Source organism: Lynx canadensis, chromosome A3 (assembly GCF_007474595.2).
Source record: "Lynx canadensis isolate LIC74 chromosome A3, mLynCan4.pri.v2, whole genome shotgun sequence".
Taxonomy (NCBI): Eukaryota; Metazoa; Chordata; class Mammalia; order Carnivora; family Felidae; genus Lynx; species Lynx canadensis.
This window is the reverse complement of record NC_044305.1, coordinates 69,592,227-69,613,134: the sequence shown is the minus strand read 5'-3', so window position 1 is coordinate 69,613,134 and position 20,908 is coordinate 69,592,227. Positions and strand designations below refer to the sequence as shown.

General features: G+C 38.1%; 1 protein-coding gene across 2 annotated transcripts in view; it reads left to right on the top strand.

The window, feature by feature from the left end:
* The first annotated feature begins 2,793 nt into the window (after positions 1-2,793).
* LOC115510575 (neurexin-1-like) overlaps positions 2,794-20,908 on the top strand; it is a 423,328-nt gene continuing 405,213 nt past the window's right edge. For both annotated transcript variants that reach the window (XM_030310575.1, XM_030310572.1), the window contains exon 1: positions 2,794-3,622. In XM_030310575.1, coding sequence (XP_030166435.1) covers positions 2,851-3,622 — 772 coding nt within the window. In that variant the 5' untranslated portion in view covers positions 2,794-2,850. The remainder of the gene's footprint in view (positions 3,623-20,908) is intronic.

Below are 20,908 nucleotides of genomic sequence, written 5' to 3'. Positions count from 1 at the left end.
ACCCCCCTCTCCTCCATTCCTTAAAAAATTGTCAAGGTATGCATTAGTGGAGGAGGGAAGGAGAGAGGAGTGAAGAAAGGTTTTGTGATCTATGTAATATTAATTAATAAAATAATCAGCTCCAATCCAGTCTCTCTCCCCCCCCCCCCCCACACACACACACCACAAAGATTTTCTAACACATAAGCTTCAGGATGGTTTCAAAGCACTACTCTTGATCTTGAAATTTCAGATTTATTTTGCAAAATGACTGAAAAATTGGCAGATGTCCGAGTCCACTTAAAAATGAGAGTATATTGAATAATATGCTATCTTAGGATGATTTTTAAGAGCACCTTTCTTTGGGGTTGGCACAGGAATAGGCAAGATATGGCTGGTGATTGCTGATGGTGTGGAATGTATCAGCCATAATAAATAAGCAACTGAAATGGTTATTTATTTTTTATTTCTACTGGCCAATGTGTATGTGTCTATATGTGCTGTGTTGTGCGTGTGTGTGTGTGTGTGTGTGTGTGTGTGTGTGTGTGTTGAAAAAGAGAGAACCACTCATCAATTTCATCTGGGGAGGAACTTGAAGTGGGATCCCCTAGCTTGGTGGCTCTCAGCTGACACCTGTAGGGATTGCTCTGTACTGAAGAGAAATGCTCTTAGCTCCCTCCATGGAGGAGCAGCAGCACAATGCGGTGCCATAAATTACTGCTAGTTTCAGCTTGTAGGGGAAAAAAGTGTTAATTGCATAGTGAGCTTCTGTGTCCAGGCAATAAATGTGTGTGCGTGTGTGCCTGTGCGTGTGTGTGCAGGGGGTGGGGTGGCATAGTGGGAAATGTTGAGGGAAATGCTTGCATTTGCTTGACATGACCAGATGAACCATTTGTGTTTTTTTTCTTTCTCTTTTTCTTTCTTTCTTTCTTTCTTTTCTTTCTTTCTTTCTTTCTTTCTTTCTTTCTTTCTTTCTTTTTGTTAAAATGTAAGAGTAATGTTCTTTTGGCAAAAAACAAACAAACAAACAAACAAACAAAAAAGGCTTAAAAGCAACTCACTACTTACGATTTCTGCACCATTTCAGGAAACTGTCAGATTAGGGTTGGATAAAGAGGTGATTTTATAGTGAGTGATTCAAAGACATGATTTCATATTCTAGCATCCTGGAGCCATAGCAGCTAAGGTGTCACACATGCCAACTGCTGTTCTGACCACACAAATTCTAAGAGCTGACAGCCAGATAAGGACTCTAAGGGGAGTAAGGATCACTACACTGTTTGGCAAAATATTAAATACTTTACCCATCTTTAGAGGAGTTAATGTCATGGCAAGTGAGACATAAATGCTGCCCAAAATAGATATGACTCCAGTTACATGTTTTCTCTTAGAACAGATTATTCTTTTAATAAAAGGAAAATACTTGTGTGAAATTTAAAAGACACCCCCAAGAAACCATCAATGTTCTTTCTTTGAAAAACCTAAAATGGTAGGAATGTTATACAAATTCAAGCCAGTCGCAGTTTGATCTGTTTTGCCTGTTGTAAAATCTGTATTAACTGAGATTTGAATAGGATGTATTTTTATTGTCCATGTTATCAGTGCATGTTATAAGCAGAAGCCCTTAAAGGGGCCTCTTTTGCTCCCCTTGTCATATTTAAAAAAATAAACTTTCTCAGAAAAAGTAAAAGATAACCATAAACAAATCTGTATAAAATCCTAAGAGGGTTACCTATTAACAATTATAATAAACTATAAGGGCATAATAGCTGATTGTAAAAGTGCAATTTTAACTATTGGGAGACATCAGGTCTTCCTTGTAGATCAGGACAAATACGCCCCTTCCAATAAGGTTAACTCTGGCTTCCTAATGGCTCTAGTTATATACCTGGTTTCTGAACTGAATGATGATTTATATGATACTATAAATGACTTTAGAACTTAATTTTTATTTTAATTCTCTGCAGATTTTCTGGGTCCTTATAAAAAGACAAAACCAAAATGCATCACCAACACACAACCAATTGATATGCTGGCATCTTAATTTGGCCTCGCAGAGGCAGAGAGAAAAGAAGAGGAGCTGTTGTGACATCTAACAGCTTCTGGCTATTTCACAGCTTCAGGGTTTGAACCCTACTGTTGGGGAGGGAAAAAGAGAAGCAAAATCCAGCCTGTGAGGCCATGCACAAGGAATTCTGCATTGGCTACAGGGGTGCTGGTGGTCCATGATATGACAGAAGAAACAGGCCTTTAAAGCCACTCAGGGGTTAAGTGGTGCCATAAAGAGGCAAGGAACCCTTTTCTCCCTTCTGGTTTGGGACATCACATCTGGAGGACAGACACTCGAGGTACTCACAAGTATCCAAGGATCCTGGCTTATTGCTGACTTCTTGTACTTCTCTGACAAGTATTTGCTTCTTAACGGACTCTGTTTCCCTTTTGCCTGGTACCACTGATGGTACCTCGCAGATGATAGTATTCGAGGAGTGAAGCATCTGTTGACACCACCGATGCCCTTGAACTAGGTCATCGGACTCAAATGGATAAGTGACTTCCCTTGACCTTCTGTTAACGCCGTTTCCAGAACGTTGCTTCCAAAGTGTATCCTCCCTTTGGACTGGAAGATCTGCTGCTGCCCTGTACCACTGGGGTCTACGTTTTCCAGTTGGGAGGGGACTACAGGGAGAGAGGGAGGGGTTGCTGGAAGAAGAAGAAAAAAAAAAGAGCTAGATAAAGGAGGGCGCATCCCTCCCACTCCTGCCCATCCCCTTATCCTACTTGTTTCCAGACCCTTATTTCTACGTCACGGTGTCCAGGACCATTTTGACCCTGTCGGCCCCGGCACCCCCCCGCCGCACCCCAGCCCCGAGCATGGGGACGGCGCTTCTCCAGCGCGGGGGCTGCTTTCTCCTGTGCCTCTCGCTGCTGCTCCTGGGCTGCTGGGCAGAGCTGGGCAGCGGGCTCGAGTTCCCGGGCGCTGAGGGCCAGTGGACACGCTTCCCCAAGTGGAACGCCTGCTGCGAGAGCGAGATGAGCTTCCAGCTCAAGACTCGCAGCGCCCGCGGTCTCGTGCTCTACTTCGACGACGAGGGCTTCTGCGACTTCCTGGAGCTCATCCTGACGCGCGGCGGCCGCCTTCAGCTCAGCTTCTCCATTTTCTGCGCGGAGCCCGCCACGCTCCTGGCCGACACGCCGGTCAACGACGGCGCCTGGCACAACGTGCGTATCCGCCGCCAGTTCCGCAACACCACGCTCTTCATCGACCAGGTGGAGGCCAAGTGGGTGGAGGTCAAGTCGAAGCGCAGGGACATGACCGTGTTCAGCGGCCTCTTTGTCGGGGGGCTGCCCCCGGAACTGCGCGCTGCGGCGCTCAAGCTGACGCTGGCCTCGGTGCGGGAGCGAGAGCCCTTTAAAGGGTGGATCCGTGACGTGAGGGTCAACTCCTCCCAGGCCCTGCCAGTGGACAGCGGCGAGGTGAAGCTGGATGACGAGCCGCCCAACAGTGGCGGGGGGAGCCCGTGCGAGGCTGGCGAGGAGGGCGAGGGCGGGGTGTGCCTCAACGGAGGCGTGTGCTCGGTGGTTGACGACCAGGCGGTGTGCGACTGTTCGAGAACCGGCTTCCGCGGCAAGGACTGCAGCCAAGGTAAGGCCCGACGCCTGACCCACCGGGGGCCTCGGCCTGGGCAGGGCGCGGGGAGGCAGGGCGAGGCAGGCGGGGCCGGCTGGTGCATGGGGTCTTCCTTCTCTGGACAGTGTGTTGCAGCTAGTTTGCAAGGTGAAGACCTGTTTGTGGCCTCTCGGCCTTATCACCTCCCACAGCTCCTCCTTTGGCATCCTCTTAATGGTTTTTAAGCAGACCCATTTCCAGGTTCAGATTCCACCTGGGAACCCTTTGTGCCAGCCCCACTTCCTTCCAAGTGGCAAGTACAAGGACCTCTCCTCTTCAGACTCCTCGGGTTGTTAGGCCGCTCCCCATCTTCAGAGGGCCATGGCCCACCTGAATGACCGCTGTGCTTTCCTCTACCACCTCTAAGTCTGTAATACGCAGATGTTCCCCATAAGATGCACACAAGCATCTACAAGATTGGGCACACTTGGTGAAGAATGAAGTGCAGGGGTGGTTCAATATGGTTGAAATCTCCACGTTTGTTATTCATGGTAAAGGACAGGGGGAACAGGATTCGTAGGAACTGCTTTGCCTTTTATAAGGAAAATGTAAAGTCCTGCTCCTGGTTGTGGAAAAATGGGGCAGTGGGAGGGGGCACATGTGAAAATTGTTTTGATTAGAAGGAGGAGGGTTCTTGGAATTAATGTTAATTTCTGCGGTTATGTCCACGTCCAACATTTGTCAGTTTAGGAAAAATTATGTGATTTCTCTGGTTTCTTGAAGTGGGAGACAGGTCAGCTAATATTTAGAAATGTTAGAGATTAAGTAACGTATTTCTCAATTAGCAGATGCCTTGGGAAGATAAATAGCACAGAAATTTAGATGTTGTTGGACTGGGAGGCCTCTGTAGGCTAATAAAATAGGGAATGCATATGAAGGATTGCAAGAGATTTCCTGAGTATATTTCGCTAATGATATTTATCTGAGGCCAGGCTGTAATTTCTGTTGTTTTTAAAGATTGAAACAGTGCAGAGTTAAACACACACACACACACACACACACACACACTCACACACAAAAACCATACTTAAGTTTTATTTTCTCCCTTTCATAAATAAAATTCAGTCATTAATGTGTGTCCAATGTTGCTACATGACAATGACCAAGGAAAAATATTTTATAAATACCGAAAAACCTATGAACAGAAAGTGACTGATATGCAAAAGATAAAACATGGATTTATTTGTGGCTGAGCAGGAGAGATGTCAGGGTTTAAAGTAGATAGCTAATGGGTCAAATCAAGACAGTCAACACATGGATAAATGACATGTATGACTGAAGTTGTTTTTAAAAATATTACTAAATCTGATTTAGCTGTAAGGACAAAAGCTTTATGTGTGGCTGTATTTTATTGTATAATGTCCCCTGTTTTTTGTTTTTTGTTTTGTTTTTGTTTTTTTTTTTTTTGTTTTTTGTTTTTTGGGTTTTTTTTTTTTTTTGATACCAATAAGAGGAAGTAGCCCTTGTAAATCTTATTAGACTTGGCAGTTCTCTCTCATTTGACTTTAAGAGAAATGAAGACTTGGTAAAATTTATGATAGTTTAAAGGGAGTACTTAGAAAGAAAAAAGCTGGTCATTAGAGAAAGAAGAGTTCTGTAGCCTTCATGGGTTTAAGGGGAAAAACATGTAAAGGGTTATTTTATTATTCTCTGCCTTCATGAAGGTCCCCCCCCCATTATATTTTGGCTAAGTAATTGTAGAAGACTATGTATTCTATGGCCTATACTGCACTTCAGCTTGGCCAGTAAATTTCCATGGATTTAACACCAGGCTTTATAGTTAGGTTTTACCAAATAAAGCCTAATTTTATTTATTACAAAAATAAAACAGTACATGTTTTTCCTCTCCCAAATCTCATTTAATTGTAAATCTTGAATGAAATGGCTACATATGATGATTTGCTTTATGATGATTTGAAGTTCCATACATCTGCACTGATTAATAGAAATAAATTTTGAAAAATGAACATTATTTTATGGGAATATTGCTCTAAGTATCCTAATGTCACTTTAAAATACAGAGCAGGCAGTTTAATGAAGGACACTTGAGATATAACTTCCTTCCTTAAATTAGGAAACAAATATGACACAATGACAGCTTGTTCTGTGTGGGAGGGTGTTTTAAATTAAATTTTTTATTTTTTTGTGCATTTTAAATGTAGGGAACCAGGGATCATGCATAATCAGGAACACTTAAGAGTGGAGAAAGCATGGCAAAAGTAATATGTTGAAGAGAAGCAGAATTAGATGTTTCTGAAATGCATTTTATTTTGCCAATGGATAACTTTCCATAACAGGAAGAATCTAGAATTACCAAGATACACAATTGAACAGTCTAGTACCTGATGCATAAGGTAGTTCAATTCAGAAAAGAATAATCCATCAGGATGGTTCTGGAGCATTGATTCGTTTTGAAAATTTGATCTGGAAACAGAGTGCAAAGATCACCACTAGTCATGAAAGGAAAACAAAAGGCTGGATTCTTCTGATTATCACAGAAATGAGAGATGTAGTGATAAAGGCAGAGTTGACCAGCCCAGGAGGATTGGCTCCATTTTGTGTATTTTCTCTATTTCATGTGTGTCAAGTGACTATTAAATAATTAATTGAGAATGGATGCCTCTCTGAACACCAATCATGTATTGATGGCTAGGGATAGATGGTTTCTATTCAGATGAAGTATAAGCAAAACCCTGCCTGTAGCCAGTATTTACACTGATTGCCACATTCTTTTTAAAAACTAATTTAGAAGCAAATCCACATTCATTATAGAAAATTTAGGAAAAAAATTAACAGCCAACATTAAATAAGATTCAAATTACATCTAGTTCTGACTAAATTTCTCTATTAACTTAATATTTAGTATCATTTGGTTGACTTCATATTAAAAATACAGTAAGAACTACTAAAAAGACAATGATAATATTCTTTCTCTCCTTTTTTTTTTCTGGCCCAGAATGTGTTGCCACAACTTCTGTATCTATGGTTTTCTAGAATATTTTTATTTAATGAGCTCTGTTTCATCCTTACTCTACTTTATTCAGGCCTAGCAAGTTTTATATATTTATTTATGTAGCAATGGAAGGAGAACACAAGAAAGGTTATGTGTCATGACCAGGTTAGTGGCAGAGCCTGCTTAGGAGTACAGGCACTTGTATTCTAGAGCCTTGTGTTCTCTTCTCTGCTCAATAAGATTTCCATTTTATTATGATTGATTTTTTTTTTTTTTTAGGTTCAGGCATTATTCAGGAGGAAAAAATATATATATATAAATGGCTGATAGAACAGAACTAACTTATGCATCACTTATGTTCTTTGACCCTGAAAGTCAGCCTCAGAACTCAACTATCCAAAAATGTCATCTTTCTTGAATGATGGATGCTTATGGGGTACATAGCTTTTTCGGTGAACCGTACTCATCTAAGTGCCCCAGGACCATTATTATTTAATAAGTTTCTGCTTAAAAGGACTAATAGTTTCTTAGCAGCTTAAAAGAATTAGTGAATTCCATGGCTATCCAGCTTAAAAATGAGAATAAAAGGCTGATCAATGAGAAGTGAAGTTATACTTTTTTTATGACTTTCAGGTTTCATGTATTTAAGGGTCATTTTTATTAAAAATTTCATACTAGACTGTGAGTGTCACTTTTATTTACTTTCCCTATTTAAATGGTCATGAACACATACACCTTATGTTGGCTATTTACTATAAATTACTAAACATGGCAGTGTGATAGATGTCATTTAATCAAGTCCCTTCTTTCTAAGACTTTACTAATGTTACCAGAGAGACAGCCATATTCACTCAGTCATTTCTACATTCATTTCTTTATTCAACAAATACTGATTGAAAGCTTTGTATGTGCCTGAGTAGTAGGCTCAGGGAATAATATGGTGAATAAACTCTCAGAAATAGCTCCTACGTTCCTAGATTTAGCACTCCAATGAGGAGACACAGTTATTTAAAAAAAAAAAAGTAAATGGAGACTTAAAATGGCAGTATGTATTTTGGAGGACAGGTACATGATATTCTGAGAACTTAAAATAGTGTGAACTCACCTACCAAAGAAGGTTTTCTTGAGAATTGATGTTTAAAATCTGAGAGATGAGAAGGGATTAGCCAGAGTAATAATACTAGGTACAAAAGCCTGCTATAGGAAGTGTTGTGGCATATTCAAACAACTGAGAGAATGCCCTTGAGGATGGAGCTTTTATAGAGAGGAGTGGGGCCAGGTCTTTCAGGGCTTTCTAGATCATATCAAGCAAGGATTTGAATCTTTATGGTAAAAGTGATGGAAAAACAATGGAAGGGGTTAGTGTGGAAGGTGGGCAGGAGGGTGCCATTATCAAATTTATATTTCAAAATGTCACTCTGTCTACAGTGTAGAGAACACATTGATAGGGGGCCAGGGAAAAAAGAGAAAACATTACTTTCTGTTTGTCAGTCCACAAAATTTCTTTAAGCACCCACTCTAAGCTGGAGACTGAACGAGGGGGACATGGGGAAAAACAAGGTTCTTTATTTTTTTTTTTTTTTAATTTTTTTTTCAACGTTTTTATTTATTTTTGGGACAGACAGAGACAGAGCATGAACGGGGGAGGGGCAGAGAGAGAGGGAGACACAGAATCGGAAACAGGCTCCAGGCTCCGAGCCATCAGCCCAGAGCCTGACGCGGGGCTCGAACTCACAGACCGTGAGATCGTGACCTGGCTGAAGTCGGACGCTTAACCGACTGTGCCACCCAGGCGCCCCACAAGGTTCTTTCTTTAAGGAACTTAGAATCTTTGTGAGTTTTGTTAAGCATAGAAATCTAAGGCCATTCATTGTTAAGAATTCTTGTTTCTGTCTGCAAGAAGTATTTGAACACTTTCTGTGGATTATCATGAAGATAATATCCTCAGATAAACCCACCAAGTCTATAGACTTGGAGCGCATTGGCAATGTCATTCTTTGTTGTACCCTCCAAGAACCTTGTTCAATATGCTTTTCTTGTGACGGTATATATCGGTTGATTAATTCTAGGCTTTCAATAGTTCAACTGCTGCAATAAAGAAAAATATTACGTAGGTACTTAATTTTTTTATTCTAATTGAGAATTTTTATTATGATTAAGCAAGACTTTAACACAAATGCATTTGTAAAAACTTACACCCTCCATATAAACTAATACATTTATTCATCTCAATCCTATACTTAAATAGTGATGTTTCCTATATTTACTCCAGTATATAGATATAGGTATTTAATGGACTTATCCTTTTATGATTTGTCTTTGAGGCTCTCCGATAAGTTAAAATTATTTACATGTATCTGCAAAGAAGCTAGATACTATATTTGAGCTTAAAAGCTCAAGTAAGATATTCTTGTAGTTATTGTAAACATATTTTAGCATACATTTACATATATGCCAGTGAAATCATGTTCCAGCTTTGGATACCATTAAATGAAATGTGATAATAAACTTATAAAAAACAAAACAAAACAACTCCTGATTTACTACAGGAAGGACTAACACTATATAATATTTATGCTATTGTTAGCTATATTGTGAGAATACCTGAAGCTACCATGGTTCCTGAAAAGTCATTGACCACGTTTTATCTTCCTTTCTCAGTAAACATTTAGTGGCCACATTGCTTGCAGGGTTAACTCCTATAAATGATCATAGAAAATTAAGTCCCAGAGATATTGGATTTTATTTTATTCTGGAGATAATAAAGCTACTGTTAGAAGTTTCTATGCAAACTGTACTTTCAAGAAGTGTATGTGATTATGACATAATTCAGAATAAATCATTTTTGTATTCTAAAAGTTTTGAGTTTGTTATGCAAAATAATATTATGCAAAACCTATATACTTTTTTCCCTTGTGTACTTATGTGTAATTTTATGGCACAGTCCCTTTTCTATTAATCAAAACTTAGGAATTGGTAAATTTCTCGGTCTTTGCTAAATAATAAGTCTTAAAATGTTCCAGTTAGGTTTTAGATACAAAAAGTCTTTTGGTGAGTTGTATCAGAGCTCTTCAAAAATTGCATGTTTTTTTTTTTTTCTCTTGTGCATAGATTCTATGTGTTTCTACTTGGATATGGGAATGGGTGTGGTGCTCTCTCATAATCTTTTCCTGCCATGTTATATACACAATGTGTGTAAACAGAATGTGGCATGTCATCTGAAAAACTAAATTCTAACTAAATTCTAGATGTGGCATTGCCTCTAAATCACTGCTACAGATAGGGTAAGGTCACTGATGTTCTTTGTTTCAATTTTCAAGATTGTAAATTGAGAAACACAAAATCAGACAACTAATACATTTGAGCTTCTGCTAACCTATTTCAGGGTGTGAGTAGTTAGTAGATATAAACTCCCAGAAAAATGTGAACATTTGAAAGAAATATCTAACGGCAGCAGCGTAGATGGCCCTAAAATTTTGTGAACGTTAGTAGTGAAATGTTAAACATGTTTCTGCAAATCTATGTTGGGGTCATTTTATTTTATTTTATTTTTTTTTAATTTTTTTTTTCAACGTTTATTTATTTTTGGGACAGAGAGAGACAGAGCATGAACGGGGGAGGGGCAGAGAGAGAGGGAGACAACAGAATCGGAAACAGGCTCCAGGCTCTGAGCCGTCAGCCCAGAGCCCGATGCGGGGCTCGAACTCACGGACCGCGAGATCGTGACCTGGCTGAAGTCGGACGCTTAACCGACTGCGCCACCCAGGCGCCCCTGTTGGGGTCATTTTAAATGAAGTTTAGATCATTCATACTCAATAGTGTGTATAAGATGTGGTAGTTTTCTTATTACACACTGACATGTTAGTACAGACAAGCTGAGTAAAGAAGACAATGGTTCCTTTGTTCCTTCTGTGTAAAAATCTAAACAAATGAAATAAACAATTTAAGGCAGCAACTAAGTGGGTGTATATTATGATTCTATTTATATGAAATTCAAAACAGACGCAATTAAACTCTGGTGATAGAGTTCAGAATTTGTGTTACCTTTGGCAATATGGACTAAAAGATGGCGCAGTGGAGCCTTTCACATGATCTGCTTGGTGTTTACATGGATACCTACACGTAAGAAATTTTATGTATGTTCTATCTCAATTTAAAAAATTTCTTTAACTTATGAAAAGAATGATGCTAAATGAATACACACAATGTGTACATATTCATACCCTAAATACATGTAAGAATGTACTTAGGAAGGAATTCTCAATGGAAATCCGTATTTTAGAATGGTAGGCAAAAGGTTCAAATATTTGTAACATAAATCCAAAGAACATTCTGGAAAGCAAGTGTATATACATGTCAATACATTTAAGGGTAATGTGAGTATTCTGTTTCAAACCTCGGTACACCCTTTGACTTGTTTCCAATTTCTTGTGCCTTTATAATAGAAACACATACATAAAGCAATAAACCATTCCTATTTTATATTTGCACCTATTAAGCAAAAGTCCTACCAACATATTCAAGCAATCTCAGTTTTCCATTTAGGACAGCTCAACTACTGGAATTTTAAGTAATTGGATGATGAGTATGTTGTAAGGGTTCGATAAATATTTGAATGAGTGTTTGGATGTTGGAAAAAACATTTCCAGTCTAATCATAACTCAAATAATTATCTAAATCTACAAATATACATGATTTCTTCCCCCAAAATATTAGGCATCAAATTTTTTCAAAAGGTGTACTAGATGTCCCTCCTTTCTTGGTGCCATAAGCACCTCTTGGGTTTGAATACAATTTGAAATTATTGTAACTACTATTTAGTGTTTACTGAGTGAAAAGCTTTGTACAGTGTGCTTTGTCCATCTTAACCTTATTTACTACTACAACATCCTACTTGTTATAAAATTCCCATTTTATAGAGGAGAAAATTGTGGATTGGCGAAGCTACCTTGCCAAAATCCCATAGCTTAATGACAGAGCTGAAATTTGAATCCGGGTGTGTCCACTACCCCAGCAGGCAACTCTCTCCATTATATGACATAACCTGTGTGTTTCACTTAACAGACAGCTGATGGCCGCTGGGAATTTGTTTATGAGTTGTCAGCTTGCTGCTGATATGAATGCCTGACTTGTAATAAAGCTTTCAGAATTGGAGATCATGGCAGACCCTTAAATTTAGTGCCATTTCCTAATATCATGATAATAAAGAAACAAAATAGCTTGTCAGAATTCATCACACTCAGTTTCTATAACACTTGCTTACTTTCTGCTTTTGTTGACCTTCTATTAATATTATGCTTAATGGGTTGATTCTACTTTAATGTAGCTACAAATAAAGCCTCTGTATATTGAACCTAAAGAACTAAATTAATCTGAAGAAGTACATTTAACTATTCTTTTAAAATTTTTTTAAAAGTTTATTCATTTTTTAGAGATGGATAGAGACAGAGTGTGAGTGTGGGAGGGGCAGACAGAGAGGGAGACACAGAATCTGAAGCAGGCTCCAGTCTCTGAGCTGTCAGCACAGAACCTGACGCAGAGCTTGAACTCACAAGCCGGGAGTCAGATCATGACCTGAGCTGAAGTCGGACACCTAACCAACTGAGCCACCCAGACACTCCATGAAGTGCATTTAATTCTTAATCTTTTGAATGAAAATACTTAGGTTTCACAAAACAGGCAACACAAAATTTATATCCATCTCAGAATCTGGGAGATAACGTTATTGAAATTATAAAATTTCATGGTGGTTTAGCATAAACAGAAAGATCTGTCCCCATCACAAAGGTAGCCACTTAGAGTTGTTGAGTTAGAACATGGTTCTGCTGAAGCTATAGATGATGATACACTGGGCACTTAATTGAAATTACATAATGAGAGTGTAGTATCTCTTTTTGGATAAGTAAGTTTGACTTCCCAACACATCACCTAAAATTGAGTTCAGGAACAGTTCTTAGAGTTAGAAAGATGTATTCCCTATGCTATTTCTGGTATATATGAGAAACTATTATTGGAAGGAAGTAGGAGGAGAACAAGTCTGACCTGGCAAGCCAAAGTGCTGACCTGGACTCTTGTCTAGTAACTTGCGCTCAAAACTGTCTGGACTGTAATTAGAAATACACTGACGCCACATTGTAGAACCGAGTGCTACTTCAATAGCACTTTCTTAGATTGGTTCCCAGGAGGGATCTGGTGGTCCAAAAGTTAAAGGAAGAACTGCCAAGAGGAACAGTCGCTTCACAAGTGCCCTAACATGAGGAGGGGCTTTCTATATTTAATTATAGACATAATGAATTCTGTGTGGATGACATTCCGCAACAGAAACAACACTGATCAGTGTAGAAGCTGCTATTGGTGGTGACCTAACAATACCGGGCCTTTTATGTGGAACCAGCTAAGCTTACGTGTTAGTCAGACGTTGCTAGATTCAGCAGAATGAACTTCCCCAGTCCAACAGAGGCAAGGAAATTAAAGACTCATGTTTTTCTTCTAAGTAATGATGTCTCCCTATAATTAAGCGTGCCTGGACTCTCCTTAGGGAAATAGCTGGCATGGTAGCATATAACTATAGCTGCCGTATGGAAGATACTACTTCTCAGCTTAAACCATTTATCTGAATGCAACGTTGATTTATTTCAGCAAATAATGGAATTATTTATTAAAAATTATTACATATGATACTTAAGGTACTAAATGTTTAATTTATACAATTGAAAACTTAAATATAGAAAGGGGTATATTATATTTCATGACCCAAATGCACAAGTAAATGTTTAAGAGGATACGTTTATGAACCCGTATTTTAAAAATTGCATCAACTTCCTGTGACATAAAGTATTGATTTTTAAATAAAGATTTTTAAAATAACGAAACATGTATTTTTGAGAAATAAATGTATATGTGTGTATGTAGATAAACACAGAAAGATACAAAAATATGACATAAATAAGAACATTATATAATGTAAGCAGAAGAGGATATTTTTAAGTCTTAGAAATCCCGTTAAGGGATGCCTGGGTGACTCAGTTGGGGTTAAGCATCCAACTTCGGCTCAGGTCATGATCTCACGGTTTGTGAGTTTGAGCCCCACATCAGGCTCTGTGCTGACAGCTCATAGCCTGGAGCCTGCTTTGGATTCTGTATCTCCCTCTCTCTCTGCCCCTGCCCTGTTCATGCTCTGTTCTCTCTGCCTCTCAATAAATAAATGTTAAAAAAAAGAAAAATATACATACATACATATGTATGTATTTATATATATGGATGTATATATATGTATATACGTATGTATATATATGTATATACACACGCATATATACACATATAAATCATGTTAAAATAAATTTTTACAAATACATATTTGTTAAACATGTCATAAAAATAAAATGTCTTTATGATTTAAGGTAGTCTATGTAATATATATTTTTTTCTACACAAGACCTTAGGAACTTGAAAATTCTATGCTTATAGTAAGACAAATGACTTTCTGTGATCAGGCATGGGATTAGAGATTTTGAAGTTTGTGCAAAATAGCATTTTCATATTATTGATTAACAGCATCTCAACTATGCCTGGGGGTTGTATGAAAATCTAACTGTAGTAAATCTTGCTCTCAGATTTCTCTGACAGTTACCAAGATTAATTTGCTTTGATGGAACTTTAGCTATTATTATTAAATAATAATATTTACTTATAGGAATGAGCCACAATATGTTTAAATACATGGAAAACAATAAACTAATATTAATAATGACTTCTTTAAAACTTCTATCCGTAAGAAAAATAGAGGGTTAAACTTATTTAATGAGCTCCTAATGAGTTCAGAATAAGCCAAGACCACCACAGGGATATTTTGAAACAGCCACTTTTAAAATCAAAAATATCTCTCAAATCTCTTTTACCAGAGTAGTTGGAGAATCTATAAGAATTTTTCTTAATATTTAAATGAGTCATGTACAAGTTTCAGAACATGCCCTCTTGGTCACTTTCTATCATTACGTGAAAATTTTGGGATTCGTACATCATTAATTTTCCTTCCTGTGGCCCCTTAAACTTTTGCTTAGATATGAATGGTAGAGTTAAAATAATATGGCTTTTCTATTTCGATCACAATTTATATATTTTTTGGCTACAAAAAGCATTTGAAGTTGTTTTTCATTGTTACTAGTTTTTGTTTTTCCTTTCACTTGAATTTCATCCATTGTTTACTCTTCTCTCTGCATTGATTTCCTTCATAAAGCACAGGCAGAGGTAGAGCTTCAGAATTAGGGTAATTCTTCATCTGGGAATGGCACTCCTCTATGGCTGTTAGCTGAGAACTGTGCACTCTCCCAGAAGTCATTAGAAATAAAGAATGATGGGCACCTCTCCTTCCCATAGACCCAAGATGTTATCCATCCTGGACAAAGTCCTTGTTTGTATGACACAGAAAATGCTGTGTTTTATCCTAAATAGAGGCAATAAAGATTTGGATTGGGGCCAAATATATAATCCTGGAGTGTCATCTGCCCACAAGGGATAGAGGATGGAAGGATGATGAGGCCTCAGGGAAGCTGCCGAGCTTGGGATGTGTAATAATTGAGAAAATGAGACCTGAGACTGAAAGAGGAACAGAGATAGGAGAAAAGAAGATGAGTGGGGGGGAAAGTAAGTGTTGGAGAAGGCTGGGAGAGAGAGACAGAGAACAAACAGGATTTGAAACAATCAGAACCCTGAGAACTGATGAATTAAAATAAGAAAAATCACATCCAGTTAGTGAAGGAGGGGACTAGAACATGAATTTTTTGACTTCTATCCCTGAGATTGAGCTGGAGAGCTAGGAGGACGAAAAAGACAAGGACAAATTCATTATTGTCTAACAATTAGTCACATAAAATATAATCATTCTTTAGTCTGGGTTCTGGCAGTATGTCATTGGACTTTGTCCTACTGACTAACAATAGTAGCAACAGCAATAGCAAAATCTTGCATAACTCCTACCCTGTGCCAGACACTGTTTTGAGCTCTTTACACATACTAATTAATTTAATCCTCCCACAACCCTATAAAGTAGGTGCTATTTGCCCCAATTCACAACTGAGAAAACTGAGGCACAGAGAGAATTTTAAAATTATTCAGTTTAGGGACACCTGGATGGCTCAGTCATTTGAGCGTCTTACTCTTGATATGGGTTCAGGTTGTGATCTTACGGTTTGTGAGATTGGGCCCCACATCTGGCTCTGTGCTGACAGTGAGAAGCAGGCTTGGGATTCTCTCTCCCTCTCTTCTCTCTCCTTCTCTGCCCCTCTCCTGCTCTCTCTCTCTCTCACTAAAAAAATAAATAAACATTAAACAAAATTACTCTGTTCACACTCTAAGAAATTGCAGAGTTGGCATTCATATCAAGGCTGTGTGACCTCCTGAGGCCATGCCCTGAACTTGTAATTCCTTCCTTTTTTAAATAATAATAACTGAATGTATATCCTCCACACAAATGAGAATCTTCCTTGTGTTTAAATGATGCCTGTATAAACTAATGCAATTTCATTTTCTCTCCCTCTCAGTATTCCATCTAAGTGTTTAATAACTTTTCCTGGGCAGAATTTCTTTTTTTAAATTTAATGAAAATCCTTTCTCTGCTGACATAAATTAATTTCTTCTTGTTAGGTCCTCAGTGGAAATAAAATCCATGTAGTCAATATCCCCTTGAATTATCTTTATCTGCTTAAGAGAAAGAGTGCTGTCTTCACTGAGCTAAAAGTGTTTTAGATCCCTCTTCTGTGAAACTGATCTGACATTCAGCCTCCTTGTCCTAATAGCTACTTGCTTTATTTATTTTACTTGCTATCACCTCGACTCACTAATGTGCTCCCCAGGGTTAGTTTCCCAAACCTGTGACAGTCCTCTTCCATTCATCGTAGCAGCTGTATTGCTATACTTTCAGTGACTCCCTAACCTTTCCTCTTGCTTCTGTCTGACTTGCTAATTTCCCATTATCTTGGAAATGGTATGGGCAGAGGCTTTTAAAGTCCTTAGTAGGTGGTTGTTACTTGGCAGTTAAAAAAAAAAAAATGTCTGTTACTAGTGTCTGTTCATCAGGCAGTCTAGAATTGTGTAAAGGGAAGTGTCTTGATAGCATTGCATTTGTAAGCAGGAAAAGTAGGCCAGGAAAATATGAGCTGACAAACAGAAAAAAGAACTTGGACTAAGCTGGCAGTGGGAGTCTGGTCCACAGAGGACTAAACAATGGAAATGGATTAGAACAAGAGTGTGTTGATTTAGGCCTAAGGAAGGAGAAAACAGCATTTGCTTGTAATTCGAGTATAAATGTGAGAACAGACGGGCAGAAGTGGTGGGTGAGTCTCTATTTCTGGAGATCCTTAACAATAGCTTAGATACACAACTGCCAGTTTTAAATTGCTTAGGATTTCCCTTTTCCTGGTCAGAGGCCTGGACTAAATGAACTTTAGAATACATATTCAGCTCTTAGTTATGTAAATAATCAAACTTTTTGGAAAACTTTTAACATACATATCTCTCAAAATAGGAGATGGAAATAACCCAAAACAACCCCCCCCCCCGCCAAAAGAAAATAACTCCAAACTATCCACTGGAAAAAAAAAAAAAGGGAAAAAAAAGCAGCCCCAAAGCTATTTTAAAAGTATCTGAAGTTATAATTCACTGATGCATTGGGATAAAATATGGCACCAACTCCCACAGAGCACTTGGTTCATGAATTACTTTCCCAATTGTCTTAAATTGCTGCCGTTGCACGTAGATGTCCCTGGAAGACACTCTGGGCAGGCATGCTTGTGTTTGCCCTAAGCCAGTTGCCCTTGTCCTCTTTACACAGTGGATTGCCCCAGTTTCATGTTTCCTTGAACGTGTTGGAGCTCGAGTTACAGCTGCTGCCTATGTATCAACTCACTCCACACTTCCACTTGTTCATTGTGCCGTCCCTAGGGTATCCTCCCCAAAGTGAACCCACCCCACCAGGGGTGGTGCTCCTGCCCTGCTGCCCAAGTGTAGCACACTTAAATGATGTCCCTCCTGTATTTATACTTTTATATCCTGTGTCATTTGCTCTTGCTCTGGGAAACATAGCTTTGGATGAAAGGAGTTTTGGCACTGGTGTGAATTCTTCCTGGATAAGAATGGGATGAAAGGCTGAAATTTTTTTTTTCATTTCAAAATAAAGAAAATAAAACCAAAACAACTACCCACCTTAAAAACACTTATTTATGGGTAGTCTGTAATGTGCATGGTTTCTTGGTACAACAGGTTACACAAACCAGAAATCTATCTTCATCTTTTAGTCCTATGTTTTTTGCTCATTCGTGAACCCATTCATAATTCCCAAACCACTAAGAAGCTGTCATACACATGATGAGACATTAGCACTTATGTAATTGTTCACCTCTGTGTACTCAGTGCTCTTCAAGACAAAATTTAGCAGCACAAATGAAAGTGTTGAAATCTAACACAAATATAAAAAAAATCAGGGATCAAAAACACAAATAAAACTATTAATCACAGTGTACGAAGACCTATAGTAGGGTGCACATGTCTACCATTTAGTGCCATTATTGATTATCCTCCACTGTAGTAAAAATGAGCCTTGCTTTATGAAAAATCTACATATGGTGGTATGCCTATGAAGAGTGACAAACCTATGAATCCTTTTAAAAAATTACAGTTATTGGGTTGTTTCACATTTTCAATCAAGTTCCTGTAATTTCAGGGGCACCTGGGTGGCTCAGGTTGAGCATCCAACTTTGGCTCAGATCATGATCTCACAGTTGGTGAGTTGGAGCCCCACACCGTCTTGCTGCTGTCAGCACAGAGCCTGCTTTGGACCCTCCATTCTCCTCTCCCTGTGCCCCTCCTGGATATGCGTGCACACACACTATCTCTCTCTCAAAAATGAATAAACGTTAACAAAAATTAAAAGTTCTTGTAGTTTCAAATTACCCTAATCACTGGATTTTTCCATATCAAAAGAAAACACTTTGTGGTGAGTCATTAGATAGTTAAAACAATGGGTAGAAAAAGCATCAGGTTAGCAAATACTTATTTTGGCATAAACCGAACACAAGGAAAGTCAGGAAACTTGGTATTTTTTCTTTTGGTGAAACACTATGTTTTGTTCAACCACTGGTCTAAGAATTGAAAGGGAAAGAAATCACGCTGTAGTGGAGTAGGTTGGCAGATACATGCCTGATTGCATACATTTGTGGCATGAATGCAATAAATGCTGTCACAGATATGAGTAGTGCTATTAGAAGCCAGAAAGTAATGGGGCTAATCATGTGCTTTCAGTGACCACGTTCACTTGATTCTACTGATATGCTTGCTATTTCAGTCCTCTGTATTTACTCATCAGGATTGTTGTTATCCTCTCTTTACCACTTCTCCTAATCCCAGGCAGTATTCTACATTTCCCCACCCAAAGCCATTCTGCCCTACTACTCGGATGATCCTTTAAAAATAACATTTCTCCTTTGGCTTAAGGATTAAGGAGAAAGCACACATTCTTAAGAATGGCAAGCAAGTACTTTAAGTCTGTGTCTGATCTTCTGGCTCATTTCTTACCACATTATTCCAACAGAGCCTTATGATCTAAGCCAGCATTGTTTGTATTATGAATAATTATTGCATTTGCATGTCTTAAGGCCCTTTCTACTGCTATTCTCTTTGTACCTAAAGGCTCTGTCCATTCTCTACTGTGTAAAGTTTCAACCATCTTTCATGACCCATCTAAAAGATCTTTCTGAAATCCTCTGTGGTGTTCTTCCCTGGCCCTCCTACAGAGCAAATGTTGGCTTTGTGTAGCTCTTTGTTCACATAGTATTGCACTCAATACATTTTATTATAGTTATTTAACATCCCACTGTATTTCTTCATGTGATTCTAAGTCCCCAGGGGAACATCTATGCTTGTATTTATTACCCTGTTATATAAGTAAGAGCGAGTAGACTGGCCCATAGTAGGAACTCAATAAATGTTAGTAAATTTAATCAAGTTCAAGATTATAAGAAGAAAATACTAAAGATAATGGTCAGAGGAAAAAAAATAAGCAATTTTTTAAAAGAGAAATACAAAAAGCCACTACATGTAAGAAAAAGAGGCTTGAACTCAATAACAAATAAAGCAAAATAAATTAAAATGAGGTATTCTTGTTAGTTGATTGAAATTAAAGACCATGATGTATAAAGTGTTGATAGAGATGTGGCAGTTAGTTACATGCACTCTTATGCTCTTGCATATCTTTGGTTGGAGTGTAAGTTACTACAGCTGTTTTTAGGAACAGTTTAACAGTAATTATGAGAATCTCAAATGTGTACATCTTTTAACATGGCAGTTCCCCTTCTAGGAAATTTTTTTAACAGAAATACCTGAACAAGACTCACAAATGTATCATCACTGATACATGTTGCAGTTTTCTGTAATGGTGAAAACAATGGTGAACATGGAATCAATTCTATTTATTAACATATAAATAGCTAACGAAACCATGGTAGACCCATACACAACTTCTCACAACATAACATAAATGATATATATGTTTATAAACTGGTATGAAATATGTTAAAACATATTGTTGAATGAACATAATCAAATTGGAAACACACTCGTATATATATACACACAAAGATTGTGTGTATATATATTTATGTAAAAAATGTAAATAACTTGTAATGATCCCATGTTTTACTTTCTTCAGAGAGGGAGAAAAGAAAAATCTATTTAAATTGCTAACAGATAAATATATTTGCAAGTACTCCAACCAGATTTGCAGGGTGCCTGTGTGGCCCAGTTGGTTAAGCATCCCACTGTTGATTTCAGCCCAGGTCATGATCTCATGGTTAATGAGATCAAGCCCCAAGTCAGGCTCTGCTCTGACAGCACAGAACCTGCTTAGGATTCTCTCTCTCCCTTTCTAGAGGTCTAGAGGTCTCTTCTCCCTACCCCACTTGTGTGTGTGCACACTTTCTCTCAAAATAAATAAGCATTTAGAAAAAACAGATTAGCAAAGGAAATTTGTAACTCTCCATCTTGAGATATTTTCAATGTAATTTTGAAATGTCAAATTAATAGTCCATTTCAGAAGATCAGATTCATTACATGACTTAACCAAGGATTTGTATTATAATTCTAGATTGAGCATTCTGTTATAGAAAGAAAAACAGAATGTTCCTGTTTTCAGAATAAAATATGACACTGACCTGTCGGGATATATTCTGACAGAATATCATAAAATAAGAGAATTATAGAATTAAAATCCCGTATAAGTCCAAAGATTGATTGATTATTTATTTATTTATCTTGTACCC